Here is a 20,204-nt window from a genome sequence, read left to right as displayed (position 1 = left end):
AATTGTAACAGGTAATTATTATATGTCATGACTTGATAAAGGAGAGAGAGCGAGAGTAAATCTTTCTGTGTAACACAATATACAATCGTAGGCCAGGGATTTTACATTTTTGTCAGCTGCTTTACATATTTCACATAAATCTTTCCAGTGTCCCATACGCTGAGTGCTAGCTCTAGGGACAGCAATCAGCATTAGTTTCATCCAACTGGGCTCAATAGTACTGCCACTCAATAATAAGCTACCGGGGAAGGTGTGTGCCATCCTCGCCCAAACCTGGAGCTGCGCAGCACTGCCCCCTGCCCATCAGCTTTACTTTTAAAAGTCGAGTGCATTACATTTGCAGACTCTCGTTTTTTGGAACTGTAACTTTCAGCAGCCTCTGAGGGCACAGAGTAGCCGAGCCCATGATGCCAGGACTGTTAGCTCTCTGTCATTATACTATTACCATTCCGGATAGTTTGAAACCCTCTGTCTGCACAGATCAGATATATCCATTGTTGGACTGGGGTAAAACTGACTAGATGGTACATGGCCACATGAGCTGAGGGCTACCATGGGTATAATAAGCAAGCAACCAGTACCCGTTAGCTGGTAGTAAAATCATATTTGTAAGCCACTACTGTGGTTGCCAGAGCCTGGTCAAGTAATATTGGCACCCACGGCAATACTATGGCCTGTCGCCCCCACCCCGAACCCTTGGCCCAATCCCACAGCCACCCAGTCTCCATGGATCCTTCATTAATTGCTCCTTTTGAGACTCTTCATTTGCTCCCCCTGCAACTATGCTGACTATGCAACTAGTTCTGGCCCTGCAGTGGGCTATATTGGGCTGATCTGATGCTTGGCTCTCTGGCTAACAATTGGATCATAACATGGGGTATGTAAAACCCTACAGAGCCCCATTGGGAGAGAGCAACATCAGCAACTGATTCAGTCTGACTGGCCAAGTTCTAGCCAGATAACAGTCAAGTCACACACCCTCATTTTGGACCTGAATGTGGGGCAGTAAGGCAAGCCTCAAAGTCAACAAGTCAATGTGGGGCATTGTTTGTGGTACTGAACATGGCATTAGGGGAATGAGGCAGTAACTATGGGTTAGTGTGTATAGTAAGGTAAGGTTGTCTTGGGAAAGGTGTTTGTGTATAGTAAGTCATTGCCTTGCAGCTATTACACCAAGGGTTACTATCCCAGCAGGCAGCAGGCCCCAAGAAAATCACTTTAGACCTATTTAAAAATAAGTAAATACACATTATATATATATATATATTACAATTGTTATTAAGCAGCCACCAGGAAATCAGTTTAGATCTATTAAAAAAATATGTATGTAGTTCAGAAACATATATATTTATAGATCTAAACTGATCTCCTGGTGGCTGCATTAATAACAATTGGAATAAAAATAGAAAAATAGTAAGATTATTATGATGCCTGTGTTGGGATTCTCCTAATACCCCGCCCCCAGCCCCGCCCTCCGCTCTATATATGCCAGGGTGACTGAGGGAAGGTGAGAGTCGCACAGTGACAGAAGCGAGAGAGAGAGAGGGAAGGATCCCATAGCTGGTGTTTTCCCTGAGAGACCGGTGTGGTGAGACCCCCGGCAGTCGCAGCGACAGAAAACAGCACCCAGGTAAGATTATACCATTACCTGCCAACTCTGGGGGGGTTTGTGTGTCCCCAAGTCCCTTGTGCCCCTTCTTTGCCCTGATTTGCTGCTGCTGCTCCTACCCTGGGATCCCTCCGGCTGCTTCTGAACTACATTCCCCTCTCCCTTTAGGATCTCACCTTTAGCCCAAGTCTGGCTTGTACCTACAGAGGCACCACAGGGGGTACTGTTTGGGTTCCAGCTGGCATTGCCATAGACTGGGGCACATTCCTTCCATGTGAGTGTGAGAGTAACCCAGGGATCCGGTTGGGCTTGTGTATAATCAATGTGCTGCTATATATATGTCTATATATACTCATAGGATTCTTCCATGTACATACTCATAGTATTGTGTCATATACATACTAATGTACTGAATCTGCTTCATGGCTCCCCATTAATGGGGCTGGAGTCAGCCAGGGAAGGAACCAGCTCAGTGTCAGCCCATTATATGGAGAGCAGTGATTATATGGAGAGCAGTGATTATATGGAGAGCAGTGATTATATGGAGAGCAGTGTGCGCTGAGGTGTCTGGCTGCCGCTGCTTCTGTTCCCCATAATGAATCTCTGTGACTGGTTCTGGGATTCCTGCTAAATATCCCGGCCAAATATGTACAGCTACTAATTCCCGGCACTAATTTACTGTAGCAGCGACATGAATCAGCTACTGATTGCGGCAACAATTACAGAGTCTCTGGTATAAAAGGGATGAGACTGTAAGTACAGCGCTCTGATTCCTATGCAGGTAATGAGACTGTAAGTACAGCACTCTGATTCCTATGCAGGTAATGGGACTGTAAGTACAGCACTCTGATTCCTATGCAGGTAATGGGACTGTAAGTACAGTGCTCTGATTCCTATGCAGGTAATGGGACTGTAAGTACAGCGCTCTGATTCCTATGCAGGTAATGGGACTGTAAGTACAGCACTCTGATTCCTATGCAGGTAATGGGACTGTAAGTACAGTGCTCTGATTCCAATGCAGGTAATGAGACTGTAAGTACAGCACTCTGATTCCTATGCAGGTAATGAGACTGTAAGTACAGCACTCTGATTCCTATGCAGGTAATGGGACTGTAAGTACAGCACTCTGATTCCTGTGCAGGTAATGGGACTGTAAGTATTGAGGTCCCTGTAAAGTAAAATATATTTGACCATATTAAATGATTGGAATGATTAGTGGGTATGAAACTGAGTCCATTATTTGGTATCATCTGTTCCCCTTTAGTGAGAGTTTGTAAGTTAGGGTTAAAGATCCCACTCTCCTGGTGGGTTTGGGGGGGGGGGTTGCCTTTTGGTGTGTTGCCCTCCTCCCCTACTTTCTACTTCTGTACATTTACATTTCTGGTTATGAGCACCCAGGCATTTAACCATTAGCGTAGCAGTACTTCCATCAGTATTCTGTATATATTTATAGATCTGAACGGCTTCCCTGGAGACTGCTTTGATGTTTATCATTAATAACAATAGTTATAGGAATAGTAATATAATTAGGATGCCTGTGTGGCTGTACAGCTGATTTCATACCCCGCCCCCAACTCCGCCCATTCCAGTTTAAATATTCCTGGGTGAATGAGGAAAGGTGAGAGTCGCACAGTGACAGAAGCGAGAGAGAGAGAGAGGGAAGGATCCCATAGCTGGTGTTTTCCCTGAGAGACCGGTGCTGGTGAGACCCCCGGCAGTCGCAGCGACAGAAAGCAGCACCCAGGTAGGATTATACCATTACCTGCCAACTCTGGGGGGATTTGTGTGTCCCTAAGTCCCTTGTGCCCCTTCTTTGCCCTGATTTGCTGCTGCTTCTACCCTGGGATCCCTCCGGCTGCTTCTGAACTACATTCCCCTCTCCCTTTAGGATCTCACCTTTAGCCCAAGTCTGGCTTGTACCTACAGAGGCACCACAGGGGGTACTGTTTGGGTTCCAGCTGGCATTGCCATAGACTGGGGCACATTCCTGAGAGAGTAACCCACAGATCTAACTGGGTTTCTGCATAATCAATGTGCTACTATATAGTGTATATACACATTGTCATAGGATTGTACCATGTACACACTAATGTGTTGAATCTGCTTCATGGCTTCCCACTAATGGAGTTGGAGTTACGTCAGTAGTGACCAGTCAGGCCAGTATGCGCTTATTATTATAGGGAGAGCAGTGTGTGATTGTGTGTCTGGCAGCGCTGCAATTAGTTCCCCATAATGAATCTCTGTGTCCGGTACTGGGATTCCTGCTAAAGGATGTGGCTGAGTATGTACAGCTCCTGATTCCGGGCACTTATTTACTGTAGCAGGGACACTCTGATTCCTATGCAGGTAATGGGACTGTAAGTACAGCACTCTGATTCCTATGCAGGTAATGGGACTGTAAGTACAGCACTCTGATTCCTATGCAGGTAATGAGACTGTAAGTACAGCACTCTGATTCCTATACAGGTAATGAGACTGTAAGTACAGCGCTCTGATTCCTATGCAGGTAATGGGACTGTAAGTACAGCACTCTGATTCCTATGCAGGTAATGAGACTGTAAGTACAGCGCTCTGATTCCTATGCAGGTAATGAGACTGTAAGTACAGCGCTCTGATTCCTATGCAGGTAATGAGACTGTAAGTACAGCACTCTGACTCCTATGCAGGTAATGAGACTGTAAGTACAGCACTCTGACTCCTATGCAGGTAATGAGACTGTAAGTACAGCACTCTGACTCCTATGCAGGTAATGAGACTGTAAGTACAGCACTCTGACTCCTATGCAGGTAATGAGACTGTAAGTACAGCACTCTGATTCCTATGCAGGTAATGGGACTGTAAGTACAGCACTCTGATTCCTATGCAGGTAATGAGACTGTAAGTACAGCACTCTGATTCCTATACAGGTAATGAGACTGTAAGTACAGCACTCTGATTCCTATGCAGGTAATGGGACTGTAAGTACAGCACTCTGATTCCTATGCAGGTAATGAGACTGTAAGTACAGCGCTCTGATTCCTATGCAGGTAATGAGACTGTAAGTACAGCACTCTGACTCCTATGCAGGTAATGAGACTGTAAGTACAGCACTCTGATTCCTATGCAGGTAATGGGACTGTAAGTACAGCACTCTGATTCCTATGCAGGTAATGGGACTGTAAGTACAGCACTCTGATTCCTATGCAGGTAATGGGACTGTAAGTACAGTGCTCTGATTCCTATGCAGGTAATGGGACTGTAAGTACAGCGCTCTGATTCCTATGCAGGTAATGGGACTGTAAGTACAGCACTCTGATTCCTATGCAGGTAATGGGACTGTAAGTACAGTGCTCTGATTCCAATGCAGGTAATGAGACTGTAAGTACAGCACTCTGATTCCTATGCAGGTAATGAGACTGTAAGTACAGCACTCTGATTCCTATGCAGGTAATGGGACTGTAAGTACAGCACTCTGATTCCTATGCAGGTAATGGGACTGTAAGTACAGCACTCTGATTCCTATGCAGGTAATGAGACTGTAAGTACAGCACTCTGATTCCTATACAGGTAATGAGACTGTAAGTACAGCACTCTGATTCCTATGCAGGTAATGGGACTGTAAGTACAGCACTCTGATTCCTATGCAGGTAATGAGACTGTAAGTACAGCGCTCTGATTCCTATGCAGGTAATGAGACTGTAAGTACAGCACTCTGACTCCTATGCAGGTAATGAGACTGTAAGTACAGCACTCTGATTCCTATGCAGGTAATGGGACTGTAAGTACAGCACTCTGATTCCTATGCAGGTAATGGGACTGTAAGTACAGCACTCTGATTTCTATGCAGGTAATGGGACTGTAAGTACAGCACTCTGATTCATATGCAGGTAATGGGACTGTAAGTACAGCGCTCTGATTTCTATGCAGGTAATGAGACTGTAAGTACTGCACTCTGATTCCTATGCAGGTAATGAACTGTAAGTACAGCGCTCTGATTTCTATGCAGGTAATGAGACTGTAAGTACTGCACTCTGATTCCTATGCAGGTAATGAGACTGTAAGTACTGCACTCTGATTCTAAGAAGGTCCTCACATTTTCTCATTTATTCTGTCTCACTGCAACCTGATCAGAGTGCTATATGTAAGGGTTATGGCCCCTGGGAACCATAGTTGTTGTTATTTTATATTTATATATTTATGTTTCCTCTTCATTGTCCAGTCTGTTGGACAAAGTGCTGCTTCTTCGCTAGGGACACCCCAAGTTATTGCTTGATAAAACAAAGGGAGTGTTTCACTATATTCTATGATTAATTTGGCCATGAGAGACTTCGGAGGAGCTTCCTGCTCTCATATAAATACAAGAGGGTAGATACAGGGTGCTAGTATATAGCCCCAAATATAGAGTTAACCCTGCTAGTAAATATGATATACATACCTACTAAGGCTAATGGCTATCCTCTAGCTCTTGCATTCCTTATTGATACCCCCGATTCATCTGTAAAAGATCTGGAGTGGCTCATTATCCTTGTGGTGACATGGGGTTGGCTGACAGTTTTGCTAAGGCAGTACCTATCTGTCACAATAAAGAGGTGGTCACTACCCACACCCCTTTGTGCCCTGGCACTTGGGGAAAATGCAGAGCACTGGTTGTACTCATTAACCCCGACTATTAGTAAATGAATACTGTGCCGCTCATTAGAATTACTGTATAATTCCATATCAAACCTGATAACTGAGCAGCAATTATAGCAGCTGCTTTACTGGATTAACATGCTGATTACTGAAACATGAGCAGCTTTGGCATTCATTCAGTAGGCAGGGTATGTTCATTTGTGCCAGGGCAGGATCATTGCAGTGCCTATAGGGTGTGCTTAGTATGGACCTTGGGGTTGCAGAGTTAATTTGGAAATAGGAGCTTGTTGAGTCACCAGGAAATGCCCATCCCAAGAGCCTGGTACCACTGGGATCTGCCCCCCACACACATATGTCAGGCTACTTATTAACCAGACGGTATACTTTATATGGGCCTGTCCGCGTTATCTAAATGGGATGTCTCATTGCTGATAGTGGAACTCACGATGATGTATAGCGGGGTTACGCAGTTGGTACCAGGGCTCTAATTAAAGGGTACAACCGCATTGTACAGTTCAGCCGATGATACTGGAGCTCACTAACTATAATGGTGTAACTACACGAATGGTACAGTTGATGCTAAGGCTCACTAAAAGGGTTCTGCCCAGTGGCTAGTATCACTGACTGGCTGCCATTGAATGCTGGGAGTTGTAAACAGGTCGGCAAATGTGATGTATTCCCACACACGGTAATCACAATTCTTTAAAGGGGTGATTCACCTTTATGTTTAGTACGTTATAGGATGTCCTATTACTAGCAGCTTTGCAACTGATCTTTATTAGTTTATAATCTTGATCTTTATTAGTTTATTTAGTTTTTATAGTAATTTGTCTTCCTCTTCTGAATATTTCCTTTTTCAAATGGGGGTCACCGACCCCAGCGATGAAGTAACAATTACACCGTGAGGCTACAATGTTATTGTTATTCTTACTTTTGCTTACTTAAAGGGGTGGTTCACCTTTAAGTTAGCTTTTATAATGTTATAAAATGGCCAATGCTAAGCAAATTTTCAATTGGTCCATAATTTTTATCTTGCTTATATCATGTTTTTAAATTATTTCCCTTCTTCTTCTGCCTCTTCCCAGCTTTCAAATGGGGGTCACTGACCCCAGCAGCCAAAAACTATTGCTCTGTGAGGCTCCAGTTTTATTATTGTTGTTACTTTTTATTATTTATCTTTTTATTCAGCCATTCTACTATTCATATATCAGTCACTCTCTCAAACCATTCCCTGTTTACTAAGGTAATTTGGACCCTAGCAACCAGATAACTTAATTCATACACCTGTGTATGGTTATTCATACGCCTGTGTAAGGTTATTCATGATGATCATCTTTACTGCTGTGATACCGGTTCCACGGCAGCTACAAGGTGGCGCATTCCCTTCCCAGTACAACGCCCTCTATCTATGTTGTTATCCAGCGATTAGGGCACCCCCATCTCCAAGTTACTTATTTATAGCTGGGCACAGTCACGTCTGCTCTAGAACTGGCTGCATCCAGACACTGCAGCATCAGATTCACATATTGGCACCTGTTTAATTAGATTAAAGGTTTATTGTAGTACAAGCATGTCCCTGGCACTCTGGGCACAGAGTAGATTAAAGGCATTAAAGCTACATACATACACTGTATAACATGGGAAATGAGATTATATCATCAGGGGGCGTAAATGAGGCATTCACATAAGCAAGGAGTAGATGAAGGATCAAGCAGACTAAGCATAGATGGGGGGAATAGGTGTGACTTACATTAGTATAAAATGAGCGTCAATTGAGCTATAGCACCGCCTAGTGACCACTTTAGGAAACACACACAGATGCACGAAGGAGCAAGCGGCTAAAACCCCATGAGCTTGTGCATCTGAAAATTAACACATAAGGCTCTTGCCCACACTGCATAATGCCACTGCCTGCCCCATGCTGATTTCATTCAAGTATTGTTATTATGAGCCTTTATGTCTGATGTGTGGCACAGGGTCTGCACAGGGATGCACAGACATACACAGGAATCCACAGGGCTTCACATAGATGCACAGGGATCCACAGGGTTTCACATAGATGCACAGGGATCCACAGGGTTTCACATAGATGCACAGGGATCCACAGGGTTTCACATAGATGCACAGGGATCCACAGGGTTTCACATAGATGCACAGGGATCCACAGGGTTTCACATAGATGCACAGGGATCCACAGGGTTTCACAAAGATGCACAGGGTTGCACAGAGATACACAGGGATACACAGGGATACACAGGGTTTCACATAGATGCACAGGGATACACAGGGTTGCACAGAGATACACAGGGATGCGCAGGGATACACAGGGTTTCACATAGATGCACAGGGATACACAGGGTTGCACAGAGATGCACAGGGTTGCAGAGGGATGCACAGGGTTTGCACAAAGAAAGAAAGTTCATTATACATCAGTCCCTTTCCCAGTGCAGCACAGAGAAGCATTTCCCTGCCGCAGGCACTTACCTATATACTCACTAGGGGCAGTTCCAGTAGAACCAATTAACCTACCAGTATGTTTTGGGCTGTGAGAGGAAACTGAAGTATCCATTAAAATGTCCAGCAAGCTACCATCTTGCACGCATTCATTTTGTGTTTGTAAGCACAATTCTGCCATAAAATGAAAGTACTAACCATGGTTTGTCTCATTCTGCCCATGCACTCTTACCTTCCACCCCCCCCCCCCCCTGGCTTTTTCTACACCTGCCCCAAATTTACTGCCCCTTCCTGGTTATGAACATCATTGAAACTCAATGTCACCCACAAGTCCATTGTCAATTGTGAACTTCCACCTGACCAAGATACAATGTATGTCCTATTCATTTCTGCATCTGTTTTGGCCACATCCCTTGCTTGTTTATTATTGCACCGTATTTGTTACTGAGAGTTCCTGGGGAAATTCCTTTTCAGGTCTTACATATGTAGAACCAGTTTCCAAGATTGCCGTGCTTGTCTGTCTTGTTTGTAAATCTCTTATTGTCCACTCTTGTACAATAGTAGCCAGGGAGAGAAAGGCTATTCTGGGGCATGAACTGAAAGGGGTCATAACCACAGCTCTGGGCATCCATGATTCCCTTGCATTGCTTTCCTAAAGATAAGTGTGGGGCAGGCTGGCTGTGACCCTAAACATTTGGAATATGGAGGAGGCTGTGGCATTGATGGTTGTTCAGATGGGTTCTACAGACAAGGGGATCAATAAAACCTGTTATTCTTGTCTGACATGAAAATAATCTTGTACAGAATGTCACACTTAACTATGCTCCTGGCTTACAAGTAAAGGGGTAAGGAGTGCAGGAAGGCTCAAATGACATGCACCATATTGACCTCTGTGAAGGCAGTGCAATATCACCTATATAGATATGTGAATACTAGTCTTAGGAAAAGTACTGTGGGATAGCAGGTATAGTAGGGAGATATGGTGCCTATAGTAGTAGTGGGGGGATAATAGCCTCTGGGAAGGGACTGGGGCTGTGGGATAGCAGGTATAGTAGGGAGAGATGGTGCCTATAGTAGCAGTGGGGGGATAATAGCCTCTGGGAAGGGACTGTGGCTGTGGGATAGCAGGTATAGTAGGGAGAGATGGTGCCTATAGTAGCAGTGGGATAATAGCCTCTGGGAAGGGACTGGGGCTGTGGGATAGCAGGTATAGTAGGGAGAGATGGGGCCTATAGTAGCAGTGGGGGGATAATAGCCTCTGGGAAGGGACTGGGGCTGTGGGATAGCAGGTATAGTAGGGAGAGATGGTGCCTATAGTAGCAGTGGGATAATAGCCTCTGGGAAGGGACTGGGGCTGTGGGATAGCAGGTATAGTAGGGAGAGATGGGGCCTATAGTAGCAGTGGGGGGATAATAGCCTCTGGGAAGGGACTGTGGCTGTGGGATAGCAGGTATAGTAGGGAAAGATGGTGCCTATAGTAGCAGTGGGATAATAGCCTCTGTGAAGGGACTGTGGCTGTGGGATAGCAGGTATAGTAGGGAGAGATGGTGCCTATAGTAGCAGTGGGGGGATAATAGCCTCTGGGAAGGGACTGGGGCTGTGGAATAGCAGGTATAGTAGGGAGAGATGGTGCCTATAGTAGCAGTGGGATAATAGCCTCTGTGAAGGGACTGTGGCTGTGGGATAGCAGGTATAGTAGGGAGAGATGGTGCCTATAGTAACAGTGGGGGGATAATAGCCTCTGGGAAGGGACTGGGGCTGTGGAATAGCAGGTATAGTAGGGAGAGATGGTGCCTATAGTAGCAGTGGGGGGATAATAGCCCCTGGGAAGGGACTGTGGCTGTGGGATAGCAGGTATAGTAGGGAGAGATGGTGCCTATAGTAACAGTGGGGAGATAATAGCCCATGGGAAGGGACTGTGGCTGTGGGATAGCAGGTATAGTAGGGAGAGATGGTGCCTATAGTAACAGTGGGGGGATAATAGCCTCTGGGAAGGGACTGTGGCTGTGGGATAGCAGGTATAGTAGGGAGAGATGGTGCCTATAGTAGCAGTGGGGTGATAATAGCCTCTGGGAAGGGACTGGGGCTGTGGGATAGCAGGTATAGTAGGGAGAGATGGTGCCTATAGTAGCAGTGGGATAATAGCCTCTGGGAAGGGACTGTAGCTATGGGGTAGCAGGTATAGTAGGGAGAGATGGTGCCTATAGTAGCAGTGGGGGGATAATAGCCTCTGGGAAGGGACTGGGGCTGTGGGATAGCAGGTATAGTAGGGAGAGATGGTGCCTATAGTAGCAGTGGGGGATAATAGCCTCTGGGAAGGGACTGGGGCTGTGGGATAGCAGGTATAGTAGGGAGAGATGGTGCCTATAGTAGCAGTGGGGGGATAATAGCCTCTGGGAAGGGACTGTGGCTGTGGGATAGCAGGTATAGTAGGGAGAGATGGTGCCTATAGTAGCAGTGGGATAATAGCCTCTGGGAAGGGACTGTGGCTGTGGGATAGCAGGTATAGTAGGGAGAGATGGTGCCTATAGTAGCAGTGGGGGGATAATAGCCTCTGGGAAGGGACTGGGGCTGTGGGATAGCAGGTATAGTAGGGAGAGATGGTGCCTATAGTAGCAGTGGGGGGGATAATAGCCTCTGGGAAGGGACTGGGGCTGTGGGATAGCAGGTATAGTAGGGAGAGATGGTGCCTATAGTAGCAGTGGGGGGATAATAGCCTCTGGGAAGGGACTGGGGCTGTGGGATAGCAGGTATAGTAGGGAGAGATGGTGCCTATAGTAGCAGTGGGGGGATAATAGCCTCTGGGAAGGGACTGTGGCTGTGGGATAGCAGGTATAGTAGGGAGAGATGGTGCCTATAGTAGCAGTGGGGGGATAATAGCCTCTGGGAAGGGACTGGGGCTGTGGGATAGCAGGTATAGTAGGGAGAGATGGTGCCTATAGTAGCAGTGGGGGGATAATAGCCTCTGGGAAGGGACTGGGGCTGTGGGATAGCAGGTATAGTAGGGAGAGATGGTGCCTATAGTAGCAGTGGGGGGATAATAGCCTCTGGGAAGGGACTGGGGCTGTGGGATAGCAGGTATAGTAGGGAGAGATGGTGCCTATAGTAGCAGTGGGGGGATAATAGCCTCTGGGAAGGGACTGTGGCTGTGGGATAGCAGGTATAGTAGGGAGAGATGGTGCCTATAGTAGCAGTGGGATAATAGCCTCTGGGAAGGGACTGTAGCTATGGGGTAGCAGGTATAGTAGGGAGAGCATGCCAAGCCTGCAAATTCAATTTGTTAAGGCCCACAGCATTACAGCGCCGACTTTCCCTTCTGGTGTTTACAAGCATTAAAATAACTAGGGTGCAAAGTACAAGTGTAGAGTTAATAACATACACCCTGTTACTGAATGATTAATAATTGACAAAGGTGATGTACTTTGATGACCCTTTATTGGTTATTATGTCTCATCACAATCTAGCTGCTTTACCCAATAACTGATGTGTCCATTTTATTTGTCACATACTATGTGTTTGTAATACAGTATATATATACATCCTTTCCCTTTATTATTCTTTGTTTTTACCAATGGTACTTGGCATGTATAGCTTGTGTTCTAATGTGGAAGCGTCTTAAAACATATAAATTGTTTCCATTGTGTTTTGCAGAGACCTCCATTTGTTACGATGGATTGGGGAACGCTCTATGAGGTTATTGGCGGAGTGAACAGACATTCTACCAGCATTGGCAAGATCTGGCTTTCGGTTCTCTTCATCTTCCGCATCATGATCCTTGTTGTGGCTGCCGAGAGCGTGTGGGGGGATGAGCAGTCGGATTTCACCTGCAACACCTTACAGCCCGGATGCAAGAATGTCTGCTATGACCATCATTTTCCAGTTTCTCACATCAGGTTGTGGTGCCTGCAGCTTATATTCGTTGCCACCCCTGCCCTTTTGGTAGCCATGCACGTGGCCTATCTAAAACATGAAGAGAAGAGGCAGTTGCAGAAGAAGGGAACCTTTGGGGGAAAGGACTTGGAAGAGTTGAAGCTAAAGAAGGTCAGAATCAGGGGAACCCTATGGTGGACCTACACAACAAGCATCTTATTCAGAGTCCTCTTTGAAGCTGCCTTCATGTACCTATTCTACTTTCTGTATTCTGGCTTCCAAATGCAGAGGCTCGTCCAGTGTAGCAACTGGCCGTGCCCCAACGTTGTCGACTGTTTCATTTCCAGGCCTACAGAAAAGACTGTGTTCACTATATTCATGATTATCGTGTCTGGTATCTGCATGGTCCTGAATGTGATGGAGCTTTGTTACCTAATCGTGCAGGCTTCCCTAAGGAGGTCAAAAAAACATTCACTCAGGCATTCTAACCACATGTCTGGCAAGGAGGAGAAGCAGAACATCATGAATGAGCAAAAAGAGCAATAGCCTGGTGCTTTGGCTGGATTGTACTTTGGCAGGTCAGCTGCCCATTAGATGGGAGTAGCCACCAATGATTCATATTGCAGTATTAACTACATGAGAATGAATCCCAAACCAGCACAGATGATAACAAATCCATGCTAAGGTTTTCCCAGTGGCAATGGGTTGGACTGTGGGTTGGAAATAAAACCATGGTATTGCACCATTAGTCCCCTGGGCAAACAACTATTGTCTACAACTAGCTATTAAGCCAAAGAATATTCACAGAATGCAGTAGAACCGTAGCAATCTGCTTCCTTGCTCAGAGAGAAGCCATTTTCTGCATTCTAATCACTTCCTGCCCAACCTACTAACATGTAGTCCTTTCACCAGGAAGTAGGAAATAGAGCGTGGTGACTGGGGAAGTCCGTGTGAGAGGTGGAGACTTATTACAAGGATGGAAAGACCGATTCCTTAGCCACGAGATTATTTTGGGCTGCCAGTGTGTATTGGGAGAACTTTTCAAAACTTCTAAAATGGTCACCTTAGGGATTCTTATAATGAAGACAAAATGCTGTAGGACATGACTTGACAATCGATAGTATTGTAATGTAATTTTTTTGCTATTTATGTTACGGAGGAATTGCTACTGTCTCGTAGCCCCAGTGATTTCTAACCGATTGCAGACACTGCCATTTTAATGGGCTTGTAATGGTAAATTGGCAGATGTGGCACAGCGGTGCTATTAGACGGAACTGGAATTTCTTCAAATGAGTGGTATGATCCATAGGCTTCTTATTAATTAGTCATGGTTGCTTCCCTTAAATCTCAATTTTCATAAAACCATTTCATTTTCAGTGGCAAGATTAGGGGGTTATAGATTCAAAGTTGAGACATTTGCTTCAGGTGTAGCAACTCACTGCAACCAATCAGATGTCTTGTTTCAAACACCATATAGATAAATGCTACCTAGTGATTGGTTGCTATGGGCTGGGGCAAAATCTTTTCACTATTTTTACATTATCCCTAATGTTACCCAACTGTGTAGACTAATTACAGGTATTTTCTAGGCCAGTGCTCCTAAACCTGTGGCTCTCCGGCCGCTTATCAACAGCAATAGGCATTATCCCAAGATTCCAAAGCCGCTGGAAAGCATCAGGTTGGAAATTATTGTTCAACATAGACAGTTCCAACACTGCCAAACATCTTTTCCGTCATTTCGGTTGTCATGCACTGCATAAGAGTTTACTTTAATATGTGTAAATAGATCATTTCTTTGTTTTATAATATGTATTGCTCTGGGCCTTTGTCCCAGAAGGTTACATTGATGACATAATAATTCATGGAATTCTTTTATTTGATAGACTAGAAACTCTGACATGAATGTAGCACCAGGAATAGTTTGTAATATGCTGCCTTAGACACTTCATTGAATTTTCTAATTTTTTATACACATTCAAGGGCAATATGGTCTTTTTGTAAAGAATGTATACAAATCACTCTCTGTTCTGTGTATGAGCCCTAGAAGAACAAATGATCCATGACTAACATCTGTATCCTTCTGTCACTTTTTACTTTCTGTTACTTTATTCTCCTATATTGAGTCCAAAGGTGCAGCAACCTGAGGCAGCTGTACTTACATGGATAGGCCACTAGGTGGAGATCTCTATGCACAAGATATTTGAATTATAAAATGTAATTTTTTTTTTGTATTTTAGCTTTTATAGATTAAATAAAGAATTGCCTTATGATACATCTGTTTCTTTACACTTATTTCACTAACATTTTATTGCAAAGGTGCAAAGACTTGTTTTTAAGATATACACAGAAGCCATTGATGGGAAGATGGATATAATTATATTATTAAGGGTTGTTCTTTGATAGCAGGCTACAAGTTAAACATAGAGCAAGGCGTTTTTAAAAGCTTCTATGGATTCTTTTGGCTGTCAGGGATGCTGGGATTTATAGATCAACAGCAGATAGATGGCTCACATTTCATATGAGCCGTTAGTAAACAAGCAATTACTGCCATTTTAAGCTGCTACAGGATTACAAATCCCAGCGGCAATGGAAAGGAGGAATAGCTGGGCAATATAAGCGGACAATTCAATCAAATCAGATATCTTAACTATTTAAAACAAACTGGTTCTTAAATTACTATACCCATCATCCATTGCTGAATAGATCCATGGCAGCTGCATACGGTATACATATACAGTATATATCTATACACATATAAATGTATAGATATATATATTAAACAAAAATAAATTAAAAAAGAATTAAAATTAGTAAATTTACCACAACTATAAATAACCCAAAAATGGAAGCTTTTGTATTATGTGCAGTAGAGCAAAGGTGCCATCCCAGGCTTAATCAGAGTAAGAAGACCGTATGAGCCCAGCCTAGGGATGACAGGTTAAATCCCACCCTGACCTGCTGAAAGTGATGCAATGGGAGTGCATGGGACAGGAATTCATTCTCCCCCCCCCCCTCACTGGTGTGAAAGGGGCATGTAGGGCGTGGCAATGCCCAGCCAACTGCTAACTTGATGGGTTCAGCCATGCATGGTCACAGAATGTGACAGTGTAGATGGAGGGAGAGGGGACCCTGGACACTATGGAAACCCAATCTGAACAATAAGCTACTTTCCGGGGTCTTTTAACTTCATCGTGACTGCCCCCCAAATGCCCAGAGGAGGAGACCTATGAATAGAGGCTGGCTCCACTCACACGTGTTTGGTAAGCCCCTGGGAGTTTGGGATTTGGGGTAACAGTGGGGGGTTATTATGTGCACTCAAGTCTTCCTTAAGGGTATCACAGCTAGCTGATATTTAGCCACAGGTAGGGAGTCATAGGTTGGGTACTAATGTGTCATCTCAGCACACCCAGCACTACCTGTCCTCTAAGCCTTGTACATGTGATTTGTATTGGTTGCTAGGGGGTTTTATCCCAGGAATGGGAAATTTGTGTTATGGACCCTGATCTCACAATGTGCAATAATGTCACAATGCCAGCCCCTGTTCTCACAGTGTGTGGTGTTCCAGAGAGACACACAGGGGGCCGGTGTTATGTCTGCAGGATTTGTGCTTCTATTGTTGTTGCAGACATGTGATGTAGGCAGCACCGGCGCGTTCAGGTTGAAACACGGTTTGTACATTTCTAGTTGGTTCCACATTGAAACTGGAGTGTGAACACTTTTCTGGCTTTGGTTCAGTGTATTCAGCCAGCCGACATATACCTCTATGTGCAGAACAGAGAGAGACAACTGGGGGCAGGAGATAGGTCAAGAGAAGGCTTATAGCAAAACGATTCAGCCAGAGTGTGCATGATGGGCCAGTCAGCAAGGGTGGCTCTACTGGTAACTTACACGGGTAATAGGCATGCAAAAGTAATAGTCAATAGCTGACAGATACATGACAGATACTGTAGGGAATATAGGATAGCTGTTTGCAATAGATATACAGGGCAAAGTGGGCAACAGTTAATAGCGGCATCCTTAATGATACTTAATGGGTGAATACAGTAGATACAGTAGATTACTGTACACTGGACAATATTTTATAACATATACAATAAGCAATAGGAAATACAAACAGGTACAGGTACATAGCAGACACAAAGTAATAGAGTTAATGATAGATACGCTAAGAAATAACTGAAAGGCATGCCTACAGATGGATGGTCGATACAATAGCAAACATACAATATTATATAAGAGAATAGAGACATGCTTGCTCATAGACCCTAGCATAGAGACACATAGAGATGTGCTAGCATATAGATACTGGCTGACAGAAACATGCTCACAGGTAGACACTAGTTGAAAATGACATGCTTACTGATGGTTGCATAAAACCAGGTGTATTGCCAAACAGAGCCTCCTGTGGGCTGCCCGTCCATATAGAGGCTACCTAATAGCCAATCAGAGCCGCTACTTGTAACCCCAGAAACATCCATGCTTGTGTTGCTCTCCAATTCTTTTTACATTAGAATGTGGCTCACAGGTTAAAAAGAGGTTGGGGACCCCTGCTCTAGTAGATAGAGACATACTTGCAAATAGACCCCAATAGACAGAAACCTACTTGAAGATAGGCACTAGTAGATAGAGACATGTTTGTAGATTAATAGGGTTTCATATCATTTAGTATATTTAATTTGCCTATTTGTACCCCCTATTGGCCAGCAGTGAGGCAGAAGCAAGAGCGTACTAATGAGTAATTGTGCAGTAATGTGTAATTTGCTGCATCCGTTAATCTGGCGGTATTTTCCCTGCTTCAGCACTTCCAGACTTGCTGAGATAAGCACGGGCAGGGGCAGCTGGCAGCTGGCAGACATGGAAGGAGATTTAAACATACCTTTAATGTAAATGCAGCTGCATATGTGTACATGGCCTGTTCAAGTGGGGTGGGAAAGGATGGTATTAGAGTAGAGAGGGTTTGGACAGAACCCAAAATGGCCCCTTAAATTTATTAAATATTTTTATTATATACATGGGCCGGCCACTGTTAAACTGCAGCCCCCAGGATACAAACAGCCAAAGACTTGCAAGGGTATTCTAGACATTGTAGGTTAACGACCACAGGGGGGCTGCACAAGGGATATCATGGCCTTATATAATTCCCTCTATCCTAAGGGTGAGGACACACTGAGCTACTAGTAGCAGCTACTTGTCATGGCTGCTAAAATAGACAATGCTGATCATTTACTGATAACTCTCTACATGTGTTTTAGCAGAGGCAATTCTTAGTATTGTCTATGGCAGGGGATTTTCTGGCATTCAGTAGCCATGACAAGTAGCTGCTATTTAGTAGCTCCATGTGTCTTGATGTGGGCCTCAGTATACCTAAGGGCTCTGGCACACGGGGAGATTAGTCGCCTGCGACAAATCTCCCTGTTCGTGAGGCTTTTTCGGCGATTTGCCGAAATCGCGCCACCGTGTGTGCCATCCCACCGACGACTTACATTTTCGCCGGTGGGATGGCAGGTGATGGCAACTCGGGGAGATTAGTCGTCCGCAAACAGGGAGATTTGTCGCGGGCGACTAATCTCCCCATGTGCCAGAGCCCTAAGTCCTGTTCCTAATTCTAGTTTTATTTTACTCTGTAGAAGGAACCTTTTGGGGAATATTTGCTATTTGAACTGTTTACATAGGCGCAGGGTGGCTAGTGTGAATTTGTGTCTAGACAAATGCCAAACAAGTATATCTCTGTACAAATAAATGCAATATCAGCTTTATGCTCTTTACAATGTCACAGGACATAAAGCAGGATAAATACAGTACCAATTTAATCTATAATACTCCAGAACACATGGCAGGATAAGTAAAGTGGCAATTTTTTTTCTACAAAACCCCAGAATAAATACAGTATACATTCCATGCATAATATCCCCAGAAAACATGGCAGGATAAATAAATTCCAGTTTCATGATTAAATCCAGAATACATGGCAGGATAAATCCAGCACCAATTCCATGTATAATATCCCCAGAACATGTGGCAGAATAAATACAGTGCCAATATTATGTATAATACCCCAGAACACATGGCAGAATAAATAAAGTGCTATGTTTTATCTATAATACCCCATAACACATGGCAGAATAAACCCAGTGCTAATTCCATGTATAATATCCCCAGAACACATGGCAGAATAAATACAGTGCTAATTCCATGTATAATACCCCAGAACACATGGCAGAATAAATAAAGTGCTATGTTTTATCTATAATACCCCATAACACATGGCAGAATAAACCCAGTGCTAATTCCATGTATAATATCCCCAGAACACACGGCAGAATAAATACAGTGCTAATTCCATGTATAATATCCCCAGAACACATGGCAGAATAAATACAGTGCAAATATTATGTACAATACCCCAGAACACATGGCAGAATAAATACAGTGCAAATATTATGTACAATACCCCAGAACACATGGCAGAATAAATACAGTGCAAATATTATGTACAATACCCCAGAACACATGGCAGAATAAACCCAGTGCTAATTCCATGTATAATATCCCCAGAACACATGGCAGAATAAATACAGTGCCAATATTATGTACAATACCCCAGAACACATGGCAGAATAAATCCTGTGCTAATTCCATGTATAATATCCCCAGAACACATGGCAGAATAAATACAGTGCTAATTCCATGTATAATATCCCCAGAACACATGGCAGAATAAATACAGTGCTAATTCCATGTATAATATCCCCAGAACACATGGCAGAATAAATACAGTGCAAATATTATGTACAATACCCCAGAACACATGGCAGAATAAATCCAGTGCTAATTCCATGTATAATATCCCCAGAACACATGGCAGAATAAATACAGTGCCAATTCCATGTATAATACCCCAGAACACATGGCAGAATAAATACAGTGCCAATTCCATGTATAATACCCCAGAACACATGGCAGAATAAATCCAGTGCTAATTCCATGTATAATATCCCCAGAACACGTGGCAGAATAAATAAAGTGCTATTTTTTATGTATAATACCTCAGAACACATGGCAGGATAAATCCAGTGCCAATTCCATGTGTTTAACCCCAGAACACATGGAAGGATAAATGTAGTTCCAAGCCCATGTATAATACCCCAGAGCACATCATAAATTATATACAGTGCAAATTCCAACTATTATATTATTATTATTATTACTATTATCCCCCAGAACATATGGCTGAATTTATGGGTTGTCTATGTATAACAGAAGGCATGGTGGCATAAATGCAGCTTAAATGTTAAACACACAGAGAAACTGGATGGAAATGACTTGGTGCCTATTGCACTGTGTAACTGTGCTTTTCCCTGGTTTCTATAAGCATATAACCAATCCTGATATTACCCTATTCTCACATTCTCCCCTCTTGCATTTCTTCATGCCCTGGAATGTGTCTATGAAGCTTTTTTTATGAGCTGTGTTTATACAGCATTAATCCTCCATCCACAATTCCCTTGCCCTCCATATGAGGAAAGGCTGAAGCCAAATTCACAAATTTAGGGCAAAATGAATGCTAGTGTCTATTCCTTTTAAATGTAAAGCAATGGATATTTAAGCTGTCTATGGCTCACACTGGCAACATAATCTATAAACACACTACAGGCTACTG

The 20,204-nt window shown here is 43.8% G+C and overlaps 1 protein-coding gene across 2 annotated transcripts; it reads left to right on the top strand.

Moving 5' to 3' along the window:
- Window positions 1-1,507: 1,507 nt before the first annotated feature.
- gjb2 (gap junction protein beta 2) lies at window positions 1,508-14,816 on the top strand. Of its 2 annotated transcripts, XM_012957013.3 has the most exons (3): window positions 1,508-1,630; window positions 3,199-3,353; window positions 12,326-14,816. In XM_012957013.3, exon 3 carries the CDS (start codon window positions 12,344-12,346, stop codon window positions 13,088-13,090), a length of 747 nt encoding a protein of 248 aa, XP_012812467.1. In that variant the 5' UTR covers window positions 1,508-1,630; window positions 3,199-3,353; window positions 12,326-12,343; the 3' UTR covers window positions 13,091-14,816.
- Window positions 14,817-20,204: the final 5,388 nt, after the last annotated feature.

This window comes from Xenopus tropicalis, chromosome 2 (genome assembly GCF_000004195.4).
Source record: "Xenopus tropicalis strain Nigerian chromosome 2, UCB_Xtro_10.0, whole genome shotgun sequence".
In the NCBI taxonomy this organism is placed as follows: domain Eukaryota; kingdom Metazoa; phylum Chordata; class Amphibia; order Anura; family Pipidae; genus Xenopus; species Xenopus tropicalis.
The sequence above is the reverse complement of the archived record's forward strand: the minus strand, read 5'-3'. Positions and strand labels throughout refer to the sequence as shown.

Excerpts from the sequence above, each read along its gene's own strand:
- gjb2 (XM_012957013.3), top strand. The coding sequence starts at position 12,344 with ATGGATTGGGGAACGCTCTATGAGGTTATTGGCGGAGTGAACAGACAT.